This window comes from Muscardinus avellanarius (assembly GCF_963383645.1).
Source record: "Muscardinus avellanarius genome assembly, chromosome: X".
In the NCBI taxonomy this organism is placed as follows: Eukaryota; Metazoa; Chordata; class Mammalia; order Rodentia; family Gliridae; genus Muscardinus; species Muscardinus avellanarius.
Window position 1 is genome coordinate 76,781,747 of NC_137792.1, and position 20,354 is coordinate 76,802,100.

Below are 20,354 nucleotides of genomic sequence, written 5' to 3' on the forward strand. Positions count from 1 at the left end.
AAGTAGGGTTTCACTAAATTGAGGAGGGACGCACTAAGTAGCTGAGGCTGGCCACGAATCTGTGATTCTCCTATTTCAGCCTCCCAAGTACTGGGATTACAAGCATGTGCCACCATGCCTGGCTATATTTCTCAGTTTTTATTTTTTTATTATTATTAATTTTTTTTGGTGGTACTGGGGTTCCTGGAAGCCCTTCTACCTCCGGGCTACACTCCCAGACCTATTTTATATTTTTGAAACAGGGTCTCTTACACCAGCACGGCTGGCTTCGAACCTGCGCAATCCTCCTGTCTCCGCCTTCCAAGCGAGGGGATTACAAGCGTGCGCCACCACGCCCGGCGTATTTCTCAGTTTTTAAAACATGAATATAGCCAGATGTGGTAGCGCACGCTTATAATCCCAGCATTTGGGAGGCTGAGACCAGAGGATCACAGTTCACAGACAGCCTCAGCTACTTAGTGAGGCCCCCTGCAATTTAGTGAGACCCTGTTTCAAAATAAAGAATAAAAAAATAGTGTAGGGGCTGTAGCTCAGAGTTCGAATGCCCCTGGGTTCCATCCCAGACCCTCTAGAAAAAATAAATAAATAAAATAAAACATGAATATACATGAAATTGTTTCTTAAATCATAAATTTTTGCCACTATTTCATGATTTTCTGTTAAGGAAGATGAGAATTTCAGTTTTCTTATACTTTAGTTTTTCTTTATCTCTCAATATGATTACATCTCAATTTTTAGTTAAATTATATTTGATGTTTTTCTTATGATGACTATAATATTGCTCACTGATGAGCATAGTTTTATGGGATAACATGTTTTAGATAGATTTTGTCCATTTTTTCTGTATATTGTAATTAAAATTGCTTAATTTTTTGTTGTTTTATTCTTTATTTTGAAACAGGGTCTCACTAAATTGCAGAGGCCCTCACTAAGTGGAGAGGCTGGTGGAGAACCTGTGTTCTTCTTGTCTCAGCTTACCAAGAACTGGAATTACAAATGTGTGCTACGAAACCCATCTTATGTGGGGGATATTTTAGTTCCATGTTTATTAAACTTTGATATTCCAGTTTCACTTTTTTTCTACTGAATTTTGGCTGATATATTTTACTCTTTCTGTGTATTGTTGTAATATTCTTATCACCCTAAAGATGCTAATTATATTCTCTTAATAGTTTTTCCCATCATCTCTATTATATGTTTTTTATGAAAATCTTTGTTATGCTTTAGGTCTAAAATGTCCCCTCAAATGATTATGTATTGAAAGAATATCCCGTGCTGCAAGGTTCAGAAGTGGAGCCTGGCTGAACTTGGTAAGGCACACTTATAATCCCAGTACTTGGCAGCCTGAGACAGGAGGATCGCAGGTTCGAGGCCAGCCTCAGCAACTTTTGTAATGCCCTCCACAAATTAGTGGGACCCTACTCCAAACTATAAAATAGGGCTGGGAGTGTAGCTCAGAGGTAGAATGCCCCTGAGTCCAATCCCCAGCACCACAAAACAAAACAAAACAAAAAAATAGAAGTGAAGCCTCGCTGGAGAAGGTAGAACATTGAGATTGTGGTCTTGGGGACTATACATGTATTGGAGTACCCCTTCCTGCCTTTCTCTCTGCTGCTGGCCACAATGGTGTGATAACGGTGTCCCTTTGCACACCTTGCTGCCACCGTATTTGCTGCGTCTGAGCCGTACCTGTGGACCAAAACCTCTGAAACTATAGGCCCCACTAAACTTTCCCCCTCTAAAATTTTCTTAGTCAGGTATTTTTGTCACTGCATTGGGAAAACTCCCTGAAACAATCTTTTCAAATCCATTTCATTGCTACAGTCTTTCACAGTGCCGATATCCCTCAAATTCCTGATGCTTATTGGCTGTCCTCCATATTTAAGAGAGAGGCACTAAAATGAGTCCTAGGAGCTTTGTGCTTGGTCAGAATTTATAGGCTGGTAGCCAGGCGTGGTGGCGCACGCTTGTAATCCCAGCACTTGGGAGGCTGAGACAGGAGGATCACACAGGTTCAAAGACAGCCTTGGCTACTTAGTGAGGCTCTCAGCAACTCTCAGACCCTGTTTGCAAATAAAGAATTTTTTTTTTTTTTTTTTTTTTTGCAGGTCTAGGGATGGAACCCAGCCAGGGGCATTCAACCTCCGAGTTATACCCCCTGCCCTATTTTTTATTCTTATTTTGAAACCGGGTCTCACTGAGCTGCAGAGGGCCTCACTAAGTAGCTGAGGCTGTCCACGAACCACGATCCTCTGGTCTCAGCCTCCCTGGTCTCAGCCTCCCGAATGGTGGGATTACATGAGTGCGCCACCACGCCCGGCTCTCCAGATAAAATATCAAATAGGTCTGGGAGTCTAGCCCAGAGGTAGAAAAGCCCCTGGGTTCTACCCCCAGTACCACAAAAAAAAAAAAAGAATTTATAGGCTGGCAGTGTTTCCAATATGTTCTTGGCTTAATTTCTTCAAGTGAGAAGTGTCTGAACTGTCATGGAATAGAGAGGCTTTACTTAATTTCCCTATATTTTCGGGCATGGTAACGCACACGTGTAATCCCAGTACTTGGGAAGCCGAGACGGGAGGATTGCAGTTTCACAGCCAGCTTCAGCAACTTAGTGAGGCCCTCTGCCGCACAGTGAGCCCTTGTTTCAAAATAAAAAATATAATCGGTCTGGGGTTTATCTGAGAGGTATAATGCCCCTGGGTTCAGTCCCAAGCACCACACAAATTATTTTCCTGTCTTCAGTCTGCCACCTCATTGCTACTTTGCTCTGTGCCTAGTACCTCTGAATCTGACTCGGTATTTCAAGTGTTATCTCCTGCCTGTTGCTTCTTATTGTTCTTCGCCCTTTTGATAATACAAGTGAGTTTTTGCAGATAATGGTTAGGTACAATCCTTATTGTAGATATAATCATTTTCTATTCATATAACTGGAACTCACTTTGATTGGCTTTGAATCAATTTTTTATATGCTATTGGGGATTGGACCCAGGGTCATTCTACCTCTGAGCTACAGCCCCAGAACCCTTTTTTAATTTTTCGTTTTGAAACAGATTTTCACTAGATTGCTGAGAGCCTCACTGTGTTGCTGAGGCTTTCCTTGAACCTGCGATCCTCCTGTCTCGACCTTCCAAGTACTAGAATTATAGGCATGCACCACCACACCTAGCTTGATTTTAAAATCTATTGGCCATTGTTAATATTTTTAGCCCTCCATTGTCTATTTAGCTAGTCAGTGTTTTACCTATTTATTTATTTTTGTGGTACTGGGGTTCCTGGAAGCCCTTCTACCTCCGGGCTACACTCCCAGACCTATTTTTACATTTTTATTTGGAAACAGGGTCTCCTAAGCCAGCGCGCGTGGCTGGCTTCGAACCTGCGCCATCCTCCTGTCTCTGCCTCCCAAGCGCGGGGATGACAAGCGTGCGCCACCACGCCCGGCTAGTTTTTACCTATTTAAATTTTATAGATTGAGTTCTAAATTTCTGACGTCACACACACACACACACACACACACACACACACACACACACAGACATGGAATTGTTCCCAGGGCATCCTACCTCTAAGCTACATCCTCCAGCCCTTTTTATCTTTTATTTTGAAACAAGGTCTTGCTCAGTTGCTGAGGCTGGCCTCCCACCTACAGTCTTCCTGTCTCAGCCTCTCATCTACTGAGATAAATACTCAACACTGCACCAGCCTAAGTTTCTTATTTTTTGCACCATGTACCAGCTGCAAAGTTCAGTTCAGTAATTGCCTTTAGGATTATTAAAATTAGACTTTGCTTTCCTCTTTTGAAAATCAGATAATTCAAAAATGGCAGAACTCTTCATGGAATGTGAAGAGGAAGAGCTGGAACCATGGCAGAAGAAAGTAGAAGAAAGTCACGTTGAAGCAGAAGACGACGATGAGCTCATCTTTGTCGGAGAGATATCAAGTTCAAAACCAGCCATTTCAAGTAAGCTTTGTTTTTTCAAGTAAGCTTTGACTGGGGTGAAGTTTCCTAAGATATCTGTTGGTCGTTTCAAATTGAAAAACCTGTGGGTGATCTTTTATGTCCTTGAGGTGTTCTTTCTGTAAGGAGCTTAGCGATGAGAGAAATGGTAAAGGGCGGTAAGAACTCGTAATAATCATGGTGGGGATATAGTTGGACATAGGAGGAAGGAGGTGAAAATATGATGTGAAAAAAGTGGAAATGATTCAACTAACTAAGGTTATGATTATCTGACAACACTGTAGGCTTTCTGAAATTGAAAATCCTTCTATTTAATAGAGTCAAGTACCTATATGGTTTTTGTTTTCTCCCTTTATCCCAGATACACAGAAAAAGAAGTGTCTGAAGTACTTTGCTTAAAATATCAGAGTGTGCCGGGCGTGGTGGCGCACGCTTGTCATCCCTGCGCTTGGGAGGCAGAGACAGGAGGATCGCGCAGGTTCGAAGCCAGGCGTATGCGCTGGCTTAAGAGACCCTGTTTCCAAATAAAAATACAAAATAGGTGTCTGGGAGTGGAGCCCGGAGGTAGAAGGGCTTCCAGGAACCCCAGTACCACCCAAAAAAAAAAAAATCAGAGTGTACTAAGTAAGTGCGTGTTAGTGTCTGATTAGGGTTCTCACATCCAGGCAGCTCCCTCGTCAAACTGTCATTTGGATTCATAGCTATAAAATGCATAGGCGATGCGGATTATAGTCTTTATTCTGTGTACCTACATGCACCATAAATTCTAGCTACACCCATCTTCCAGCAACTACTGGTTTTTTATCTTGGGGGTTTTTGTTGTGGGGTATGCCCTAGTACCAAAGGGGCCCTCTAGCTCTGAGCTATATCCCCAGTCCTTTTTAAATTAAATTAAATTAAATTTTATTTTATTGAGGTACTGGGGATTTAGCTCTGGAGCATTCTACCTCCAAGCTACACTCCCAGACCTATTTTTTTATTTTTATTTTGAAACAGGGTCTTACTCTGTTGATGAAAGTCTCACTGCTTGCTGAGACTGTCCTCAAATCTGCGATCCTCCTGTCTCAGCCTCCCAGGTACTGGAGTGTGTGCTACCATACCCAGCTCATTTATTTTGTTTTAAAACAGGATCTCACTAAGTCACTGAGGCTGGCCTGGCACCTGCAATCTTCCTGTCTCAGCCTCCCAAGTACTGGGATACAGGCATGCACCACTGTGCCAGCTTAAACTACTATTCATATCCATGAAACGGGAGTGGCATGGCCTTTGGCCACTTTATTTGGATGATGTGAACAGTCAGTACATTTAAATGCCATGAATTTCTAGCAAAACATGCCTAGTACCAAAATGTCCACTCAAAAGCATAAAAAGTAAAGGGGACAACATTTTCAATTTCAGGGGAGAAAGAGGAAGCATTTTATTTTATTTTACTTTATTTATTTTTGTGGTATTGCGAATTGAACTGAGCGGCCTTTTACATCTGAGTTATACTTCCAGCCCCATTTTATGGCTTTTTTTTGTGTGTGTGTGTGGTACTGGGGTTCCTGGAAGCCCTTCTACCTCCAGGCTACACTCCCAGACCTATTTTTACATTTTTATTTGGAAACAGGGTCTCCTAAAAAATTTAAGATAGTTTTAATTTTTTTTTTTTTTTTGTGGTACTGGGGGTGGAACCCAGAGGCTTTCTACCTCCGGGCTATACTCCCAGACCTATTTTATATTTTATTTGGAAACAGGGTCTCACTAAGTTACTGAGAGCCTTTGTAGCTGAGGCTGGCTTCGAACCTGCGCGATCCTCCTGTCTCAGCCTCCCAAGCATGGGGATTAAAAGCGTGCGCCACCACGACCGGCCAAATAGCAAATTTTACCTTGTTTTGTTTTGTTTGCGGGTCTGGGGATGGAACCCAGGGGCATTCGACCCCCGAGCTACACAAATAACAAATTTTAAAATAAATATTTTATAGATATTTTGAACAGAGGTAACTCCAGCTCATCTTCAAAGAGAATAAAGAATGAATCACTCAGTCCAGGTACAATATTTCTATACTATTTTAATTTTAAAATGAAATACTTTATGCAATGGGTTATAGAGAAATATATTTAATATATGGTGTGATTTTACATGTAGGCAGTCCTGGTGTGTTCAAGTCTACAAATCAGCACTTCAAAGATCCAACATCAAATTCAGTGGCTGCCTTGCCTCGATTTCATCCTGAGTCGAAATCTTCACAGAGCTCTGCTATCGTTCAGGATCTATCTAAACCTGTAAGTGTTTCTAAAATGACAAAATTATTTCAGGGGCACATTGGATTTTTTTTTTAGTACTGGGGATTGAACCCAGGGCATTCTACCTCCAGGCTACACACCCAGCCCTGTTTTTTATTTTTCTTTAGAAACAGGGTCTCGCTTGGTGGTTGAGAATCTCACTAAGTTGCTAAGGCTGTCTGTTCTTGATTGTCCAAGCATCATGTCTCAACCTTCCAAGTACTGGGGTTACAAGCCCGTACCACCACATCAGACACATTGAATATTAAATACCATGTTAGAATCATGAAATGTTGTAGCTAGTTGCCATTCCTGTAGAAGCATAATCACCTCAGACACTTTCATGAGCCATTTTTATGATATAGTTCAACCAGTACTCAAAATAATAACAGAAGAATCTCAATATCAACCATGTTAATAAATCAGGTTAAGCTGGGTGTGGTGGTGTATGCTTGTAACCCAGCATTTGGGAGGCTGAGACAGGAGGATCATGGTTCGTGGCCAGCCTCAGCTACTTAGTGAGGCCCTTTGCAACTCAGTGAGACTGTATCAAAAATAAGAATTTTTAAAAATAGGGCTGAGGATGTATCTTGGAGGTAGAATGCCCCTGGGTTCCATCCCTAGTACCTCAAAAAATAAATAAATAAATCAGGTTATATGATTAAATAGCTATAGTATTGAAAACTATGCATTCTTAATGTGAGTAAAAAGATAAAATCAATAATAAGCACTGCTGCGGACAGCCTCAGCTATTTAAGTGAGGCCCTCCACAACTTAGTGAGACCCTGTTTCAAAAATAAAGAATAAAAAAAATAATAAACATTATATAATGGCAACTCTTTGTATTATTATTATTTTTTTATTTTTAGGGAGGACACTGGGAATTGAACCCAGTGGCAGTCTACTTCGGGGCTATATGCCTAGCCCTTTTCCTTTTTGTTTTTAAACAGGGTCTCATTAGTTACTGGGGACCTCACTAAATTGCTGAGGCTGGCTTCGAACCTGCCATACTTTTTTCTCATCTTTGCAAGTGCTGGGATTACAGACATTTACCACCATGCCTGGCTAATTTTTTTTTTCCATGTGTGGTACCGGGGATTGAACCCAGAGGCATTCTTTTTTTTTTTTTTTTTGGTGGTACTGGGGTTCCTGGAAGCCCTTCTACCTCTGGGCTACACTCCCAGACCTATTTTTATATTTTTATTTAGAAACAGGGTCTCCTAAGCCAGCGCGCACGGCTGGCTTCGAACCTGCGCGATCCTCCTGTCTCTGCCTCCCAAGCGCGGGGATTACAAGCGTGCGCCACCACGCCCGGCTGAACCCAGAGGCATTCTACCTCCAAGGTATACCCCCAGCCCTATTTTATTTTTTATTTTGAAACAGGGTTTCACTAAGTTGTGAAGGGCCTCACTAAGTAGCTGAGGCTGGCCACGAACCTTCAATCCTCCTGTCTCAGCCTTCCAAGTACTGGGGTTACACACATGCACCACCACACTTGGCTACTGTTTTTAATTGTGTGTGTGTGTGTGTGTGTGTGTGTGTGTGTGTGTGTGTGTGAGATACTAGGGATGGAACTCAAGGACATTCTACCTCCAAGCTACACCCCTGGTCCTATTTCTTTGTCTTTTTATTTTGGAAACAGGGTCTCACTGAGTTGCAAAGGGCCTCACTAAGTAGCTGAGGCTGTCCACAAACCACAATCCTCTGGTCTCTGCCTCCCAAATGTTGGGATAACAAGTGTGCGCCACCACGCCCAACCTGTGTTAAATTTTTTTAAATTGCTATTTATCTAATTAATACATAATCATTATACATATTTATGGGGTACTATGTGTTTCAGTACATGCACATAGTATATAATGATCAAATCAGAATTAGCATATCTGTCACCTCAAACATGTCACTTTTTCTGGTGCTGGAGGTTGAACCCAGGGGCACTCTACTTTTGAGGTATGCACCTAGCCCTATTTTTTATTTTGGCACAGGGTCTCACTAAGCTGCTGAGGCTGGCCACGACCCAGCCACCATCCTATCTCAGCCTTCCCAAGTACTGGGATTATAAATGTGTACCGCCACACCTGACTCAAATATGTCATTTCTTTGTGTAGGGACCATCTAAAATCCTTTCTTTGCCAGGCATGGTTTCAACATTTAAAAAATAATAAAAAGAGCTGGAAGTGTAGCTCAGAGGTAGAATGGTCCTGCATTCACTACCAAAGAAACAAAGTAAAAGCCAGATGTGGTAACACATGCCTGTAATCCCAGTACTTGGCAGGCTGAGACAGGAGGATCACAGGTTCGAAGCCAGCCTTAGCAAATTAGTAAAATTGTCAGCCACTTAGTGAGAATCTGTTTCAAAGTAAAAAATAAAATAGGGCCAGAGTTGCAGCACAGATGTAGAGTGTCCCTGGGTTTAGTCACCAGTACCACACATACAAAAAATATGTCAATTCCGTGCAAAGGACACGGGTCTTAGTGTTAGGACAATAGTTTTAAACTCACAGACTCCTCAAAGAATCTCAGGAACCTCAAGGTTTCGTGCACAACACCATCAATCCAAGGCAGTGATGCTTCCAGGTAATTCTTGTGAAGCTGTGGTTGAGAAAGAAAGAAAATAATGTCTTTATTTTTTTTATTTTTTGCGGGTCTGGGGATGGAACCCAGGGGCATTTTACCTCCGAGCTACAGCCCCTGCCCTACTTTTTATTCTTTATTTTGAAATCAGGTCTCACTGAGTTGCAGAGGGCCTCACTAAGTAGCTGAGGCTGTCCGCGAACCGCGATCCTCCAGGTTTCAGCCTCCCGAATGCTGGGATTACAAGTGTGCGTGCGCCACCAGGCCCGGCTTGAGAATAATTTCTTTTTTAAAAATAATACAACAGCCAGGCGTGGTGGCGCACGCTTGTAATCCCAGCATTCGGAAGGCTGAAACCTGGAGGATCGCGGTTCGCGGACAGCCTCAGCTACTCAGTGAGGCCCTCTGCAAGTCAGTGAGACCCGGTTTCAAAATAAAGAATAAAAACTAGAGCAGGGGGTGTAGCTCGGAGGTCGAATGCCCCTGGGTTTCATCCCCAGACCCGCAAAAAAAAAAAAAATAATAATAATACAACTACTTGATATATGCTATATGCAAAAAAGCAAATATATTTTAAATTAAAAATTATTGATCACTCTTAGTTGAAAAGGTAGAGCTTAAGTTCAGAGGTGACTTTTCTAAAGTTATATAGTTTGATAAATAGATAGGTTTTCTGAATCCCAGTCTATCACCTCCTCTGTCTTACCCCACTGTATTCGGTGTCTTTTTGAACCATTTTATGGGATATAAGAAATTTCTAATTGGAGAAATATTTTAAAAGGTCAGTTGCTGAATAATGTGTCTGTTCTCTGAAATTATGGTACCTAATTGACCAGAGTTGTCACCTTACAAAAGGTTTGAAGTATTAACTTTATTTAGAAGAACTTCTGCTGAAAACTGTACCATGTCAAACCCTTATTTCTCATTTTTCATTGAATATTGTATGAGAACATTTTTCTTTGTCATTAGACTGACCTTCCTTCCTTCCTTTCTTCCTTTTTCTTTTTGCGGTACTTGGAAATGAACTCAGGGGTATTCTACCTCTGAGCTATAACCCCAGTCCTATTTTATTTTGAAACAAGTTCTCACTAGGTTTGTGAAAGTCTTGCAGTTTTTCTAAGGCTATGCTTAAACCTGAGATCCTCCTGTCTCAGCCTCCCACGTACTGGATTACAGGCGAGCACCATCACACCTAGCCTTTCATTGGAGATTTCTCAAAAAGCATGTCAGATGAAAATCTATCACTTCATTTATTTTAACCATTCTTCCATTGTTGGACATAAAGATTTTTATTTTTGCCATTATAAAGAATTCTCCACTAAACCTTTTTATTTCCTTAATATAAGTTCTTAGAAGTGAAATAATTAGATTAGCGACATAATAGTACCAAATATAACCTCTCTTTTATTGATATTGTCTTTGACTTTATAACTTTAGATTTTAAACTAATTTTAGATCTCCAGAAAAGTTACAAAAATAATACAAAGTGTTTTCATATTCCTTAACCTAGCAGATGCTAAATTTTGGCAGAATGTAATAATTACCTTAATGATTAAGGTTATCTATATTGTATTGGCATACAGTTATATTTGCCTTCATAGAAATTAATGAAACAAAATAACTATAACTTTTTACAGGATTTTTCAAAGAATTCATCGCAAGTTGAATCAGATGATTCTTCAGTCATTCTGTTTGAGTCGACCCAGAATACAACACCACTGTCCACAGGCATGCCAAAAAAAGTTTTGGAAGGTTTGCTTTACCTCTCTTTTAAAAATTCTAAAAAGAGGATTGATGAATCTATACATATGGGATCAAATTTCTGTTTGGAGTCTATACCTTCATGTTAATGTTTTCATGTATTGTAAGATGATCTAAAAGTAATCATTCCTGGATGCCTTGCTTGGGTGATTTTATGAAAAATCACATTTAACTAAAGGTTATTATATATTTCTTTCTATAAAGTTGGCTGGCATGTATACTTTGAGCTTATTCTCACTTGGAACCAGCCATGGGCTAAAAACTCTTAATATAATTTCTGTGGTTCAGAAGTTATGTGTTACCATAATACTCTATAAAAACATATTAATTATTTGGAAGTGCACTACTACAAGAAAAAATACAAGGATATAGTTTATTTCTTTGTAGAGTAATATTATCAAGATGAATGATGTAGATAGGATGCCTAAATATGATTATAGAGTGGTATTATAAAATGGAAGAACTAAAGAAACTGATATGCATCTGAATACTGAGTAAATATCCACTGAAGGAATAAAGAAATTTTCCAACTGAAGAGGAATTACAGGTCTTTGATTGTCTACCATAACATAGTTTTTTTGTTTTTTTTGTTTTTGTTTTTGTTTGGTGGTACTGAGGGTGGAACCCAGGGGCTTTTCTACCTCCGGGCTACACTCCCAGGCCTATTTTATACTTTATTTGGAAACAGGGTCTCACTAAGTTGCTGAGAGCCTCACTAAGTAGCTGCGGCTGGCTTCCAACCTGTGCGATCCTCCTGTCTCAGCCTCCCGAGCAGAGACAGTCGTGTGCCACTACGCCCGGCACGTAGTTTTTTTAAAACATAACATTAATAAACAAATGAAGGAATTTTATCTAGTTGTAAAATTCCCTATGACTAAAGAAAGTACTGTTTCTGTATTAACTAATTCGATATATATTATTAATATAATACTATGTATATTATTAAATGCATAGAGGGCACAAGATTTTCTTGTGTGTATGTGTGTGTAATACTAGGTATAGAATCCACAGGCACTTTATCATTGAACTATATTCCCAGGACTTTTAGTTTTATTTTTATTTTGAGATAGGATCTCCCTAAATTGTCCAGGCTTGCCCTAAACTTGGTATCCTTCTCTTTCCGTCCCCTGAGTAGCTGGGATTACAGGCATGTGCTACCACTCCTAGCTTACAAGACTTTTTTTGAATTTTCATATTGTTTAATAATAAATTTGTGCACATTTATCAAACCCAAACAAATAATTAGTGCCAAAATTAATTCTCATTTGCTTATTATTTTTATTTTTTGGTGTTAGGGATTCAACCCAGAGTGATTCTATCTCATACCCCCAATCCAGTTTTATCTCTTATTTGTGAACTGGGTCTTACTAAGTTGTGGAGGTTCTCACTAAGTTGCTGAGACTGGCTTCAAACTTGTGATCTTCCTGTCTTGGCCTCCCAGTACTAGGATTACAAGCCATGCACCACCACGTCTGGCCCTCCCATTTTCATAATATTTGCTTTGATATCCACCTATTTGGGCATGTAGTTTGTAAAATAGTCATGATCCAAAATATGGAGATCAAATAGTTGCCTTACGTCTAATTTTACAAAGCACATGACTTATTCATTTTAAAAAAAAAGTCTGAATTTACTGGTATGGTGGTGCACACCTATAATCCCAATACTTGGGAGTCTGAAAGAAGAGGATTGCAATTCTGAGACTAGCCTCAGCAATTTATCAAGACTCTGTTTCAAAATAAAAAATAGAAAACAAAAAAAATAAATAAAAAGAGCTGGGGTGTAGCTCAGAGCACTGGGTTCAATCTCAAGGACCAAAGGGGGGAAAAGGTTGAATTTATTGAATTTCTAGACATTTAAAGCTCTCTCCATAAAAGTTTTTATTTATTTATTTATTTTTTTGCCATGCTGGGGATTGAACCCAGTTACATTCTACATCTGAGCTACATCCCCAATCCTATTTTATATTTTTAATTTTGAAACAAGGTCTCACTAAGTTGTAGAAATCCTAACTAAATTGCTGAGGCTGATCTGGAACCTGTGATCCTCCTGTCTCAGCCTCCCAAGTACTGAAATTACAATGTGTCACCATGACTGGCTTAAAAACTTTTATAGTATAGAAAATGGAACTCTGCCCTAAATGGTAAATACTATTGCAGATAGCTAGGAAGCAACAGGTTTAAACCTCTGTTCTAAAGATTTTTGTGACTTTTATCAAGTTATCTAAACTATTTACATCTCAATTTTTTATATTATGAAAATACTTTTTTTTTTTTTGGTGGTACTGGGGGTGGAACCCAGAGGCTTTCTACTTCCGGGCTATACTCCCAGACCCATTTTTATATAATTTTGGAAACAGGGTCTCACTAAGTTGCTGAGAGCCTCACTAAGTAGCCGAGGCTGGCTTCGAACCTGCGCGATCCTCCTGTCTCAGCCTCCCAAGCGCGGGGATTACAAGCGTGCGCCACTATGCCTGGCTGAAAATACTTTTTTCTTACATAATACATTTGTCACCCAGACCTGAAATGAGCCATTTAAAGATAAAATTACTTTCCTCGAGCCTTTTTTGAGGCCCAAATAACTGAAATATAAAAACTGCTTTGTAGCCGGGCGTGGTGGCGCACGCTTGTAATCCCAGCATTCGGGAGGCTGAGACAGGAGGATCGCCGTTCGTGGACAGCCTCAGCTACTTAGTGAGGCCCTTTGCAACTCAGTGAGACCCGGATTCAAAATAAAGAATAAAAAATAGGGCAGGGGCTGTAGCTCGGAGGTCAAATGCCCCTGACCCGCAAAAAAAAAAAAAAAAAAAAAAAAAAAAAAAAACTGCTTTGTAAGCTTTAAAGGACATAAGCAGTTTTTCCAATGATAATTATAATGTGTTTGGAAACATGACTAAGATTCTCATCTAAAATGATCATGGAAGGTTCTGAGATAAAATTAGGTTTGAGCTTGATTTTGAAAAATGAAAGTAGGATTTGTATTGACACAGATAAGAACAGTTGCGGATAGTGTAAGACACAGACCAAAGGCAACAGAAATAAGTAAAATATCACAATTTAAAACTGCTGAATAAAACCTTCAGAGGTTTTATTTAACTTATATTTCTTCAGGCTTTAAAAATTATATATTAGAGCCGGGCATGGTGGCGCACGCTTGTAATCCCCGCGCTTGGGAGGCTGAGACAGGAGGATCGCGCAGGTTCGAAGCCAGCCTCAGCTACTTAGTGAGGCTCTCAGCAACTTAGTGAGACCCTGTTTCCAAATAAAGTATAAAATAGGTCTGGGAGTATAACCCGGAGGTAGAAAGCCTCTGGGTTCCACCCCCAGTACCACCACCAAAAAAAAAATTATATATTAGAATTAGAACCAGGCGTAGTAGCGCATTCTTGTAATCCCAGCATTTCTTTGGCTTTTAAGGAGATGATTTTCAAACTCAAAAGTGTTTTTAGCAAGGAGATCTCTATTCTAACAAAATTTTATGCAAAAATCTAAAAAACAAAAATATACTTTCTCTCTTTGATATGACCACTTTATTTATTTAATTTGATTAAGGGAAACCGTTTGAAAGCCATTAGAGTAACTCAAAGTACTTCATATGAATGACCGAGGTATTATCGTTTAAGATTGTTTCTCCAATTTCCACATTGTAAATAGAATATCAAATAATTTAATCTTTTTGACCTGTCACATTGTTAGTTAGAAGAACCAGCTGGAATTTTCCACCAGGCATCTCAGTTTTTGCAAAAGCATCTTAAATGGTTTCTCAAAGTTTTAGAAGAAATTTTTCTAAGTTAAGGTACTGAATTCCACCCCTAGTACCGCAAACAAAAGTGTTCATACAATTTATACTTGTTGGTCATGTGAATTGTCAGCATTCTTTTTGGTCATTTGTTTGACTTGATAATTTAATTATATTGTCTTGAATTTAGCTCCAGGGAATTTTAGCTAATTGTCAATATGACACCGTCTTCCTAGCAGTTTTATATGATGTTCTCTTGATAAATGTTGTAGGCCTGGATCAGACTTCATTCGGATTAAAGCGTCCTTCTGCTTCTAAAGTGAACAGTGTTAATCCAAAAAAGCCAAAGACCAATGAAAGTGTTTCTGAAGTAAAGCCCTCCTCGTCCTTGTCATTAAATAATTTCCCTTCGGTGGAATCTTCCCAGGTTATGGTGTCGACAGGTAAGGATGGAATCTAGCATATGAAAAAGAAATGTTCTTATTTCCATCTCAATTTTAGAAATTGTGATGAATTTTCAAACCCTCTTTAGTAGTTACGGTTTAAAAAAAAAGAGAAATTCGAGTCTCAAAAGTCCCTAATTTATTTTAGGTTCAAATATACTATCAACTCAAAGTAAAACTGGAGCACCTTTGCTAAGATCCTGTCCGAAGTGCAATGTTCAGTTCAATCTCTTGGATCCTTTGAAATACCACATGAAGGTAAAACATTTTGCGAAATTTGATTTTAAAGGTACTTGCACATCTCTAAAAATGTTTAAGGTTGATAGGTAGTAAATGCCGGTTTTTCAAGATAATCAATTAGATGTCTGTTATGGGTATTTCTATATAACAAGTAAAAATGTATATAACGATTCTCTTTTTGGGGTACTGGGAATGAAACTCAGTTTCATTCTGTTTCCAAAATACACCCCCCAGGCCTTTGTTTATTTATTTATTTATTTAATTTAGTACTGGAGATTGAACCCAGGGGTGTTCTACCTCTGAGCTACACCCTCTACCCTCTGCCCTTTTTATTTTTTGTTTCGAAACAGGGTCTGGCTAGGTTGCCGAGAGTCTCAATGAGTTGCTGAGGCTGTCCTCGAACCTACAATTCTCCTTTCACAGCCTCCCAAGTACTGGGATTACAGACATGCTCCACCATGCCCAGCTCATAATGATTTTCTTTATATAAGATTTAAAAGACCAGTCATGGTGACACATGTTTATAATTCCAGACTTGGGAGACTGAGGCAGGAGGATCACAGGTTCGAAGCTAGCCTCAGCAACTTACCTGAGGCCTTTCTCAACTTAGTGAGACCCTGTTTCCAAAAAAATAAAATAGGTCTGAGGGTGCAGTCTGCAGGTAAAAGGCCCTGGGATTACCGTCCACAGTACCACAAAAAAAAAAATGTTTTAAAAGTTCTTCCCAATTATGAAATTTTAAAAATTAAGTTCATATACATGCTACAGTGTGTGCATATTGAATTGTAATTTTAAATGAAAATAATGTATTAATCAAAATGACTAAATCATGCCATTCTTCAAACTTTTTATGAAGCAGGCATTTTATTAGGTGCTTAATTTTTATGTAACTAAAATATTCCATACATTTTTTTCATTTATGTTGACATGCATTTCACATTACTCAATGCAAATATTAGTTTTTTTACCTTTTATTTTTCAGTGCTCAGAAATAAGCTCCTAATGATGGACCATTTCGTATTAAATGGTAGTTTTAATTAAATCCAGAATAGAGTTTATGTAGTTATAAATGATTTCCAGCTTCATACTGGTGTAGGAATCTCTTGAAAATAGGTTTTAGGTAACTTTCAGAGTACCAGTGAGGTATGAGATTTTGGAGATATTCCACTTAAAATGTATTTAGAAAATAGTACAGTTTTCTGTTACGCCTTTATAAGATACTGTATGTTTTCTGTGCGTGTCCAGTGTGAATGGCATGAAGTTGGGAAGGAAGCAAGAAAAAAGATAGTATTGTAGATGATACATGGGAAGAAAGGGATGGGAAGAGTGCAAAGTAAACAAGCAGCTTCAGAAGAAATATTGCTCACTATTCTCACAATTGACATTTTTATTGAAACTCAATATTTAACCAAAATAACTAAGGGGAAAAAAAGTAGTATTCTAAAATCCCAGATGCAAATCTCTTTATTCTGGACAAAACTATTGAATCTATCACTACATTTACCCCCCTGAATGTATTTACGAAAGGCGTATCAAAGTCTTAACGTTATCAGTATTTCCTTTGTTACTTACTAATTCTGTTTCATTGTGCTGGTATTTATTTAGGATATATTCTCTCTTTTTTTTTTTTTTTGGTGGTACTGGGGTTCCTGGAAGCCCTTCTACCTTCGGGCTACACTCCCAGACCTATTTTTGCATTTATATTTGGAAACAGGGTCTCCTAAGCCAGCGCGCGCGGCTGGCTTCGAACCTGCGCGATCCTCCTGTCTCCGCCTCCCAAGCGCGGGGATTACAAGCGTGCACCACCACGCCCGGCTAGGATATATTCTCTTATAACTTCATTGTGAATGTACTCTTTGGCATTTTTAACAAAATAAATATTTCTGTCTTATTGTTTAATGCTTTTAAGCTTGAATTTCATTTTGTTTTATATCAAGCTTAGAACTCTGTTTAAATGTTTTGACTTTATTTTTAATAAATGTATTGGTGCATTGTAGTCATACATCTTAAAGGGGTACAATATGGTAGAAGCATACATGCACACATCACTCATTTAGCCCTCCCCCAATTCCCACCCCGTCCCTTCCCCACTCTCCTCATGTTTGGCTTAGTGATTGACTTTGATGACATCATGTACAGCAGGGAATTTTCCTCTTCCCCTAATCCCATCCCCTTCAATTAGGTCACCTTATTTGCTCATTCATAGTTTCTTCTTTGTCTAGAGTTCCTCCTATGACCCATTTTCTCCCTAGCTCTCACATATTAGGAAGAGCATCCCATATTTTACTTTTTGTGACTGACTAATCTCACTTAGCATAATGTTCTCCAGTTCCATCCATTTTCCCACAGATGATGTAATTTTATTCTTCTTTATGGCTGAATAGAATTCCATTGTGTACATATCCCATAATTTTGTAATCCATTCATCTGTTGATGAACATCTTGACTGGTTTCGTAGTTGGGCAATTATGAATTGTGCCTATGAACATAGATACACATGCATTCATTTGGTAGTTTGAGAACCCTTATTTTCTTATTGTCTGCATTTACTCTTACATTCTTTGTTTATCTGTTTATTTCCAACCTTTCCAAAACACTTTTTTGCTATATATATATATATATATTTTTTTTTTTTTTTTTTGTGGTACTGGGGGTGGAACCCAGAGGCTTTCTACCTCCAGGTTATACTCCCAGACCTATTTTATATTTTATTTGGAAACAGGGTCTCACTAAGTTGCTGAGAGCCTCACTAAGTAGCTGAGGCTGGCTTCGAACCTGTGAGATCCTCCTGTCTCAGCCTCCCGAGCACGGAGATTACAAGCATGCGCCGCCACGCCAGGCTCTTTTTTGCTATATTTCTTAACTCTCACCAGAGTTTCTTCCTTCTTCTGTAATCCCATATGAAAATCATTTTTCTTCTACGGGTTCATTTAAACTCATTTATATTCTTTAATAGAGATTTAATTGGTGAGATAAGTATAATTGGTCTTAGTTCTCACAACTTTTTATTGTGTGTGTGTGTTACTGATTGAATCCAGGGGCATTCTACCTCTAAGCACTAAGCCATACTTCTAGCCCTATTTTTTTTAGTTTAAACATGGTCTTGCTAAGTTTCTGGTGTTGTCTTTAAGTTGCTGAGACTGGCCTTGAGCCTGCAACAATCCTCTTTTGTCAGCCTCCCAAGTGCTGGAATTACAGGAGTACCCCACCATCCCTGGCTTCTTTTTTGAATTCCTTCACTTGGTACCTGGTTTGTGTGTGTGAGAGTGTGTGTGTGTGTGTGTGTGTGTGTGTGTGTGTGTGTAGGTTAGATTTTTAGGAAAGTTTTGTTTTTCTGCCCTATCATTGTCCCTTTTTTATATAAGAATACTATTAAAGTATGATTGCCATTCAAAAAGCTCTACATCATGTATACAGCTCCCTGAGTTTGGGGATACACACACACACACACACACACACACACACACACACACACACACATATGGATGTCTGAGAAATCATCATAGTCTATGCTAGAGATTTCCAAAGCTACGTGGATTACTTCTCCCTTTTCAGAAAAATTACTCAGTGTCATTCTAGAAATTTAACTTATATAAGTGAATAAACAGAAGATGCAGTGACAAGTTTACATTCTTTACTATACCTATGTTTTATATCAGTACCCCCCTGGGGGGTGTATCACCCATTTTGGGAACCTATGACCTATTCCTCATTACCTCCAAAAGTTTTTACCTGTGCATTTTTTTATTTTTGTCCTAAGAATACAATATAAAAATCTACCTTCTTAGCAATTTTAAGTATATAATATAATATTGTTAACTATAGGCACTATACTGTACAGTAAATCTTGAATATCTAACTTTTTATACCTTTTTTTGTGGTGCTGGGGATTGAAACCAGGGATTGTACCTCCAAGCTACACTTCCAGCCCGATTTTTTTATTATTTGGAAACAGGGTCTCACGAAGTAGCTGAGGCTGATCACAAACCCAGATCCTCTTGTCTCAGCCTCCCAAATGCTAGGATTACAAGCATGCACCACCACACCCAGCTCTAGATTTTTATACCTTCTGACTGATATCACCCCACTTGTCCCTTCTCCAGACTGTGACAGCCACCATTTTTCTCTCTACATTATTGACTATTTTAGATTTTTCATGTATAAGAATAATGTAGTATTTATCTCTGTAATTAAATCTATTTCACCTAATATCCGCCAAAACCTTTCGATTTTGCTGGAAATGGTAGGGTTTTCTTTTTAAGGATGAATAATATTCCATCCTGTGTGTATGCCACATTCACTATCATTCATACAGCAGTTGACATTTAGATTGCTTTCACATTTTAGCTATTGTGCATAATGCTATAGTGAACATGAGACTGCAGATTTGTCTTTGAGATCCTTGTTTCATTTTCTTTAGGTATATACCTAGACAGTATCATTGCTGGATTATGTACTTGTTCTGTTTTAAATTTTTTGGGACCTCTGTACATTTTTTCCATACATTCCTCCTCTATATGTTTAAAAATTAGTGGCTGCACCAGTTTACATTCCCATGAACTGTGTGAAAAGATTGCTTTTTCTTCTCATCTTTATCAACACTTGTCTTTTGCCTTTTGATATGGTCATCCTAAAATGTATGAGTTGATATAATTGTGGTTTTAATTTGCATTTCCCTGATGATTAGTTGTGCTGAGTGCTATAACACTTTGTAAGTCTTCTTTGAAGAAATTTCTATTCGGTTTCTTTGCCTTTTTTTTTTTTTTTGGTGGTCATGGGGTTCCTGGAAGCCCTTCTACCTCCGGCTATGCTCCCTGACCTATTTTTATACATTTATATTTGGAAACAGGGTCTCTTAAGCCAGTGCAGCTGGCTCCAAACCTGCGCGATCCTCCTGTCTCCGCCTCCCAAGCGCGGGGATTACAAACACCCGGCTTCTTTGCCCATTTTTAAATCAGTTTGTTTTTCCTGTTAAGAGTTCTTGTATGTTTTAGATACTAACTTTTTATCAAATCTGTATTTTCAAGTATTTTCCCATTTTATTTATTTTATTTTATATATTTTGTTTTATTTTTGCAGTACTAGAGATTGAATGCAGGGACATTCTACCACTGAGCTATACCCCCAGACCTATTTTTTTTCATTTTTATTTTTTATAAGTGGAACATATTGAAAGTGGTGTACAGATTGTGCTTCATGCCCTTCCCCTTCCCTTTCCCTCCCCCCTCCCAATAGAGATTGTCCAGGTTAACCATGTTGTATTTATGCTATTACACATATTCGTATGTAGCTCCTCCATTGAACAACCTCAGCTTTCTTCCTCTCCTATCCTTCCATTCAAGCTTTGCTGAGATTTCCCCTTCACCATATGGAGTCCC

The 20,354-nt window shown here is 38.8% G+C and overlaps 1 protein-coding gene across 1 annotated transcript in view; it reads left to right on the top strand.

The window, feature by feature from the left end:
• Nucleotides 1–3,810: 3,810 nt before the first annotated feature.
• The window catches only part of ZNF280C (zinc finger protein 280C), a gene marked incomplete at its 3' end in the record, with an annotated part of 44,783 nt that continues 28,239 nt past the window's right edge, over nucleotides 3,811–20,354 (top strand). The window contains exons 1-6 of the mRNA XM_080719207.1: nucleotides 3,811–3,958; nucleotides 5,920–5,985; nucleotides 6,084–6,220; nucleotides 10,432–10,546; nucleotides 14,566–14,736; nucleotides 14,885–14,994. Coding sequence (XP_080575333.1) covers nucleotides 3,817–3,958; nucleotides 5,920–5,985; nucleotides 6,084–6,220; nucleotides 10,432–10,546; nucleotides 14,566–14,736; nucleotides 14,885–14,994 — 741 coding nt within the window. The 5' untranslated portion in view covers nucleotides 3,811–3,816. The remainder of the gene's footprint in view (nucleotides 3,959–5,919; nucleotides 5,986–6,083; nucleotides 6,221–10,431; nucleotides 10,547–14,565; nucleotides 14,737–14,884; nucleotides 14,995–20,354) is intronic.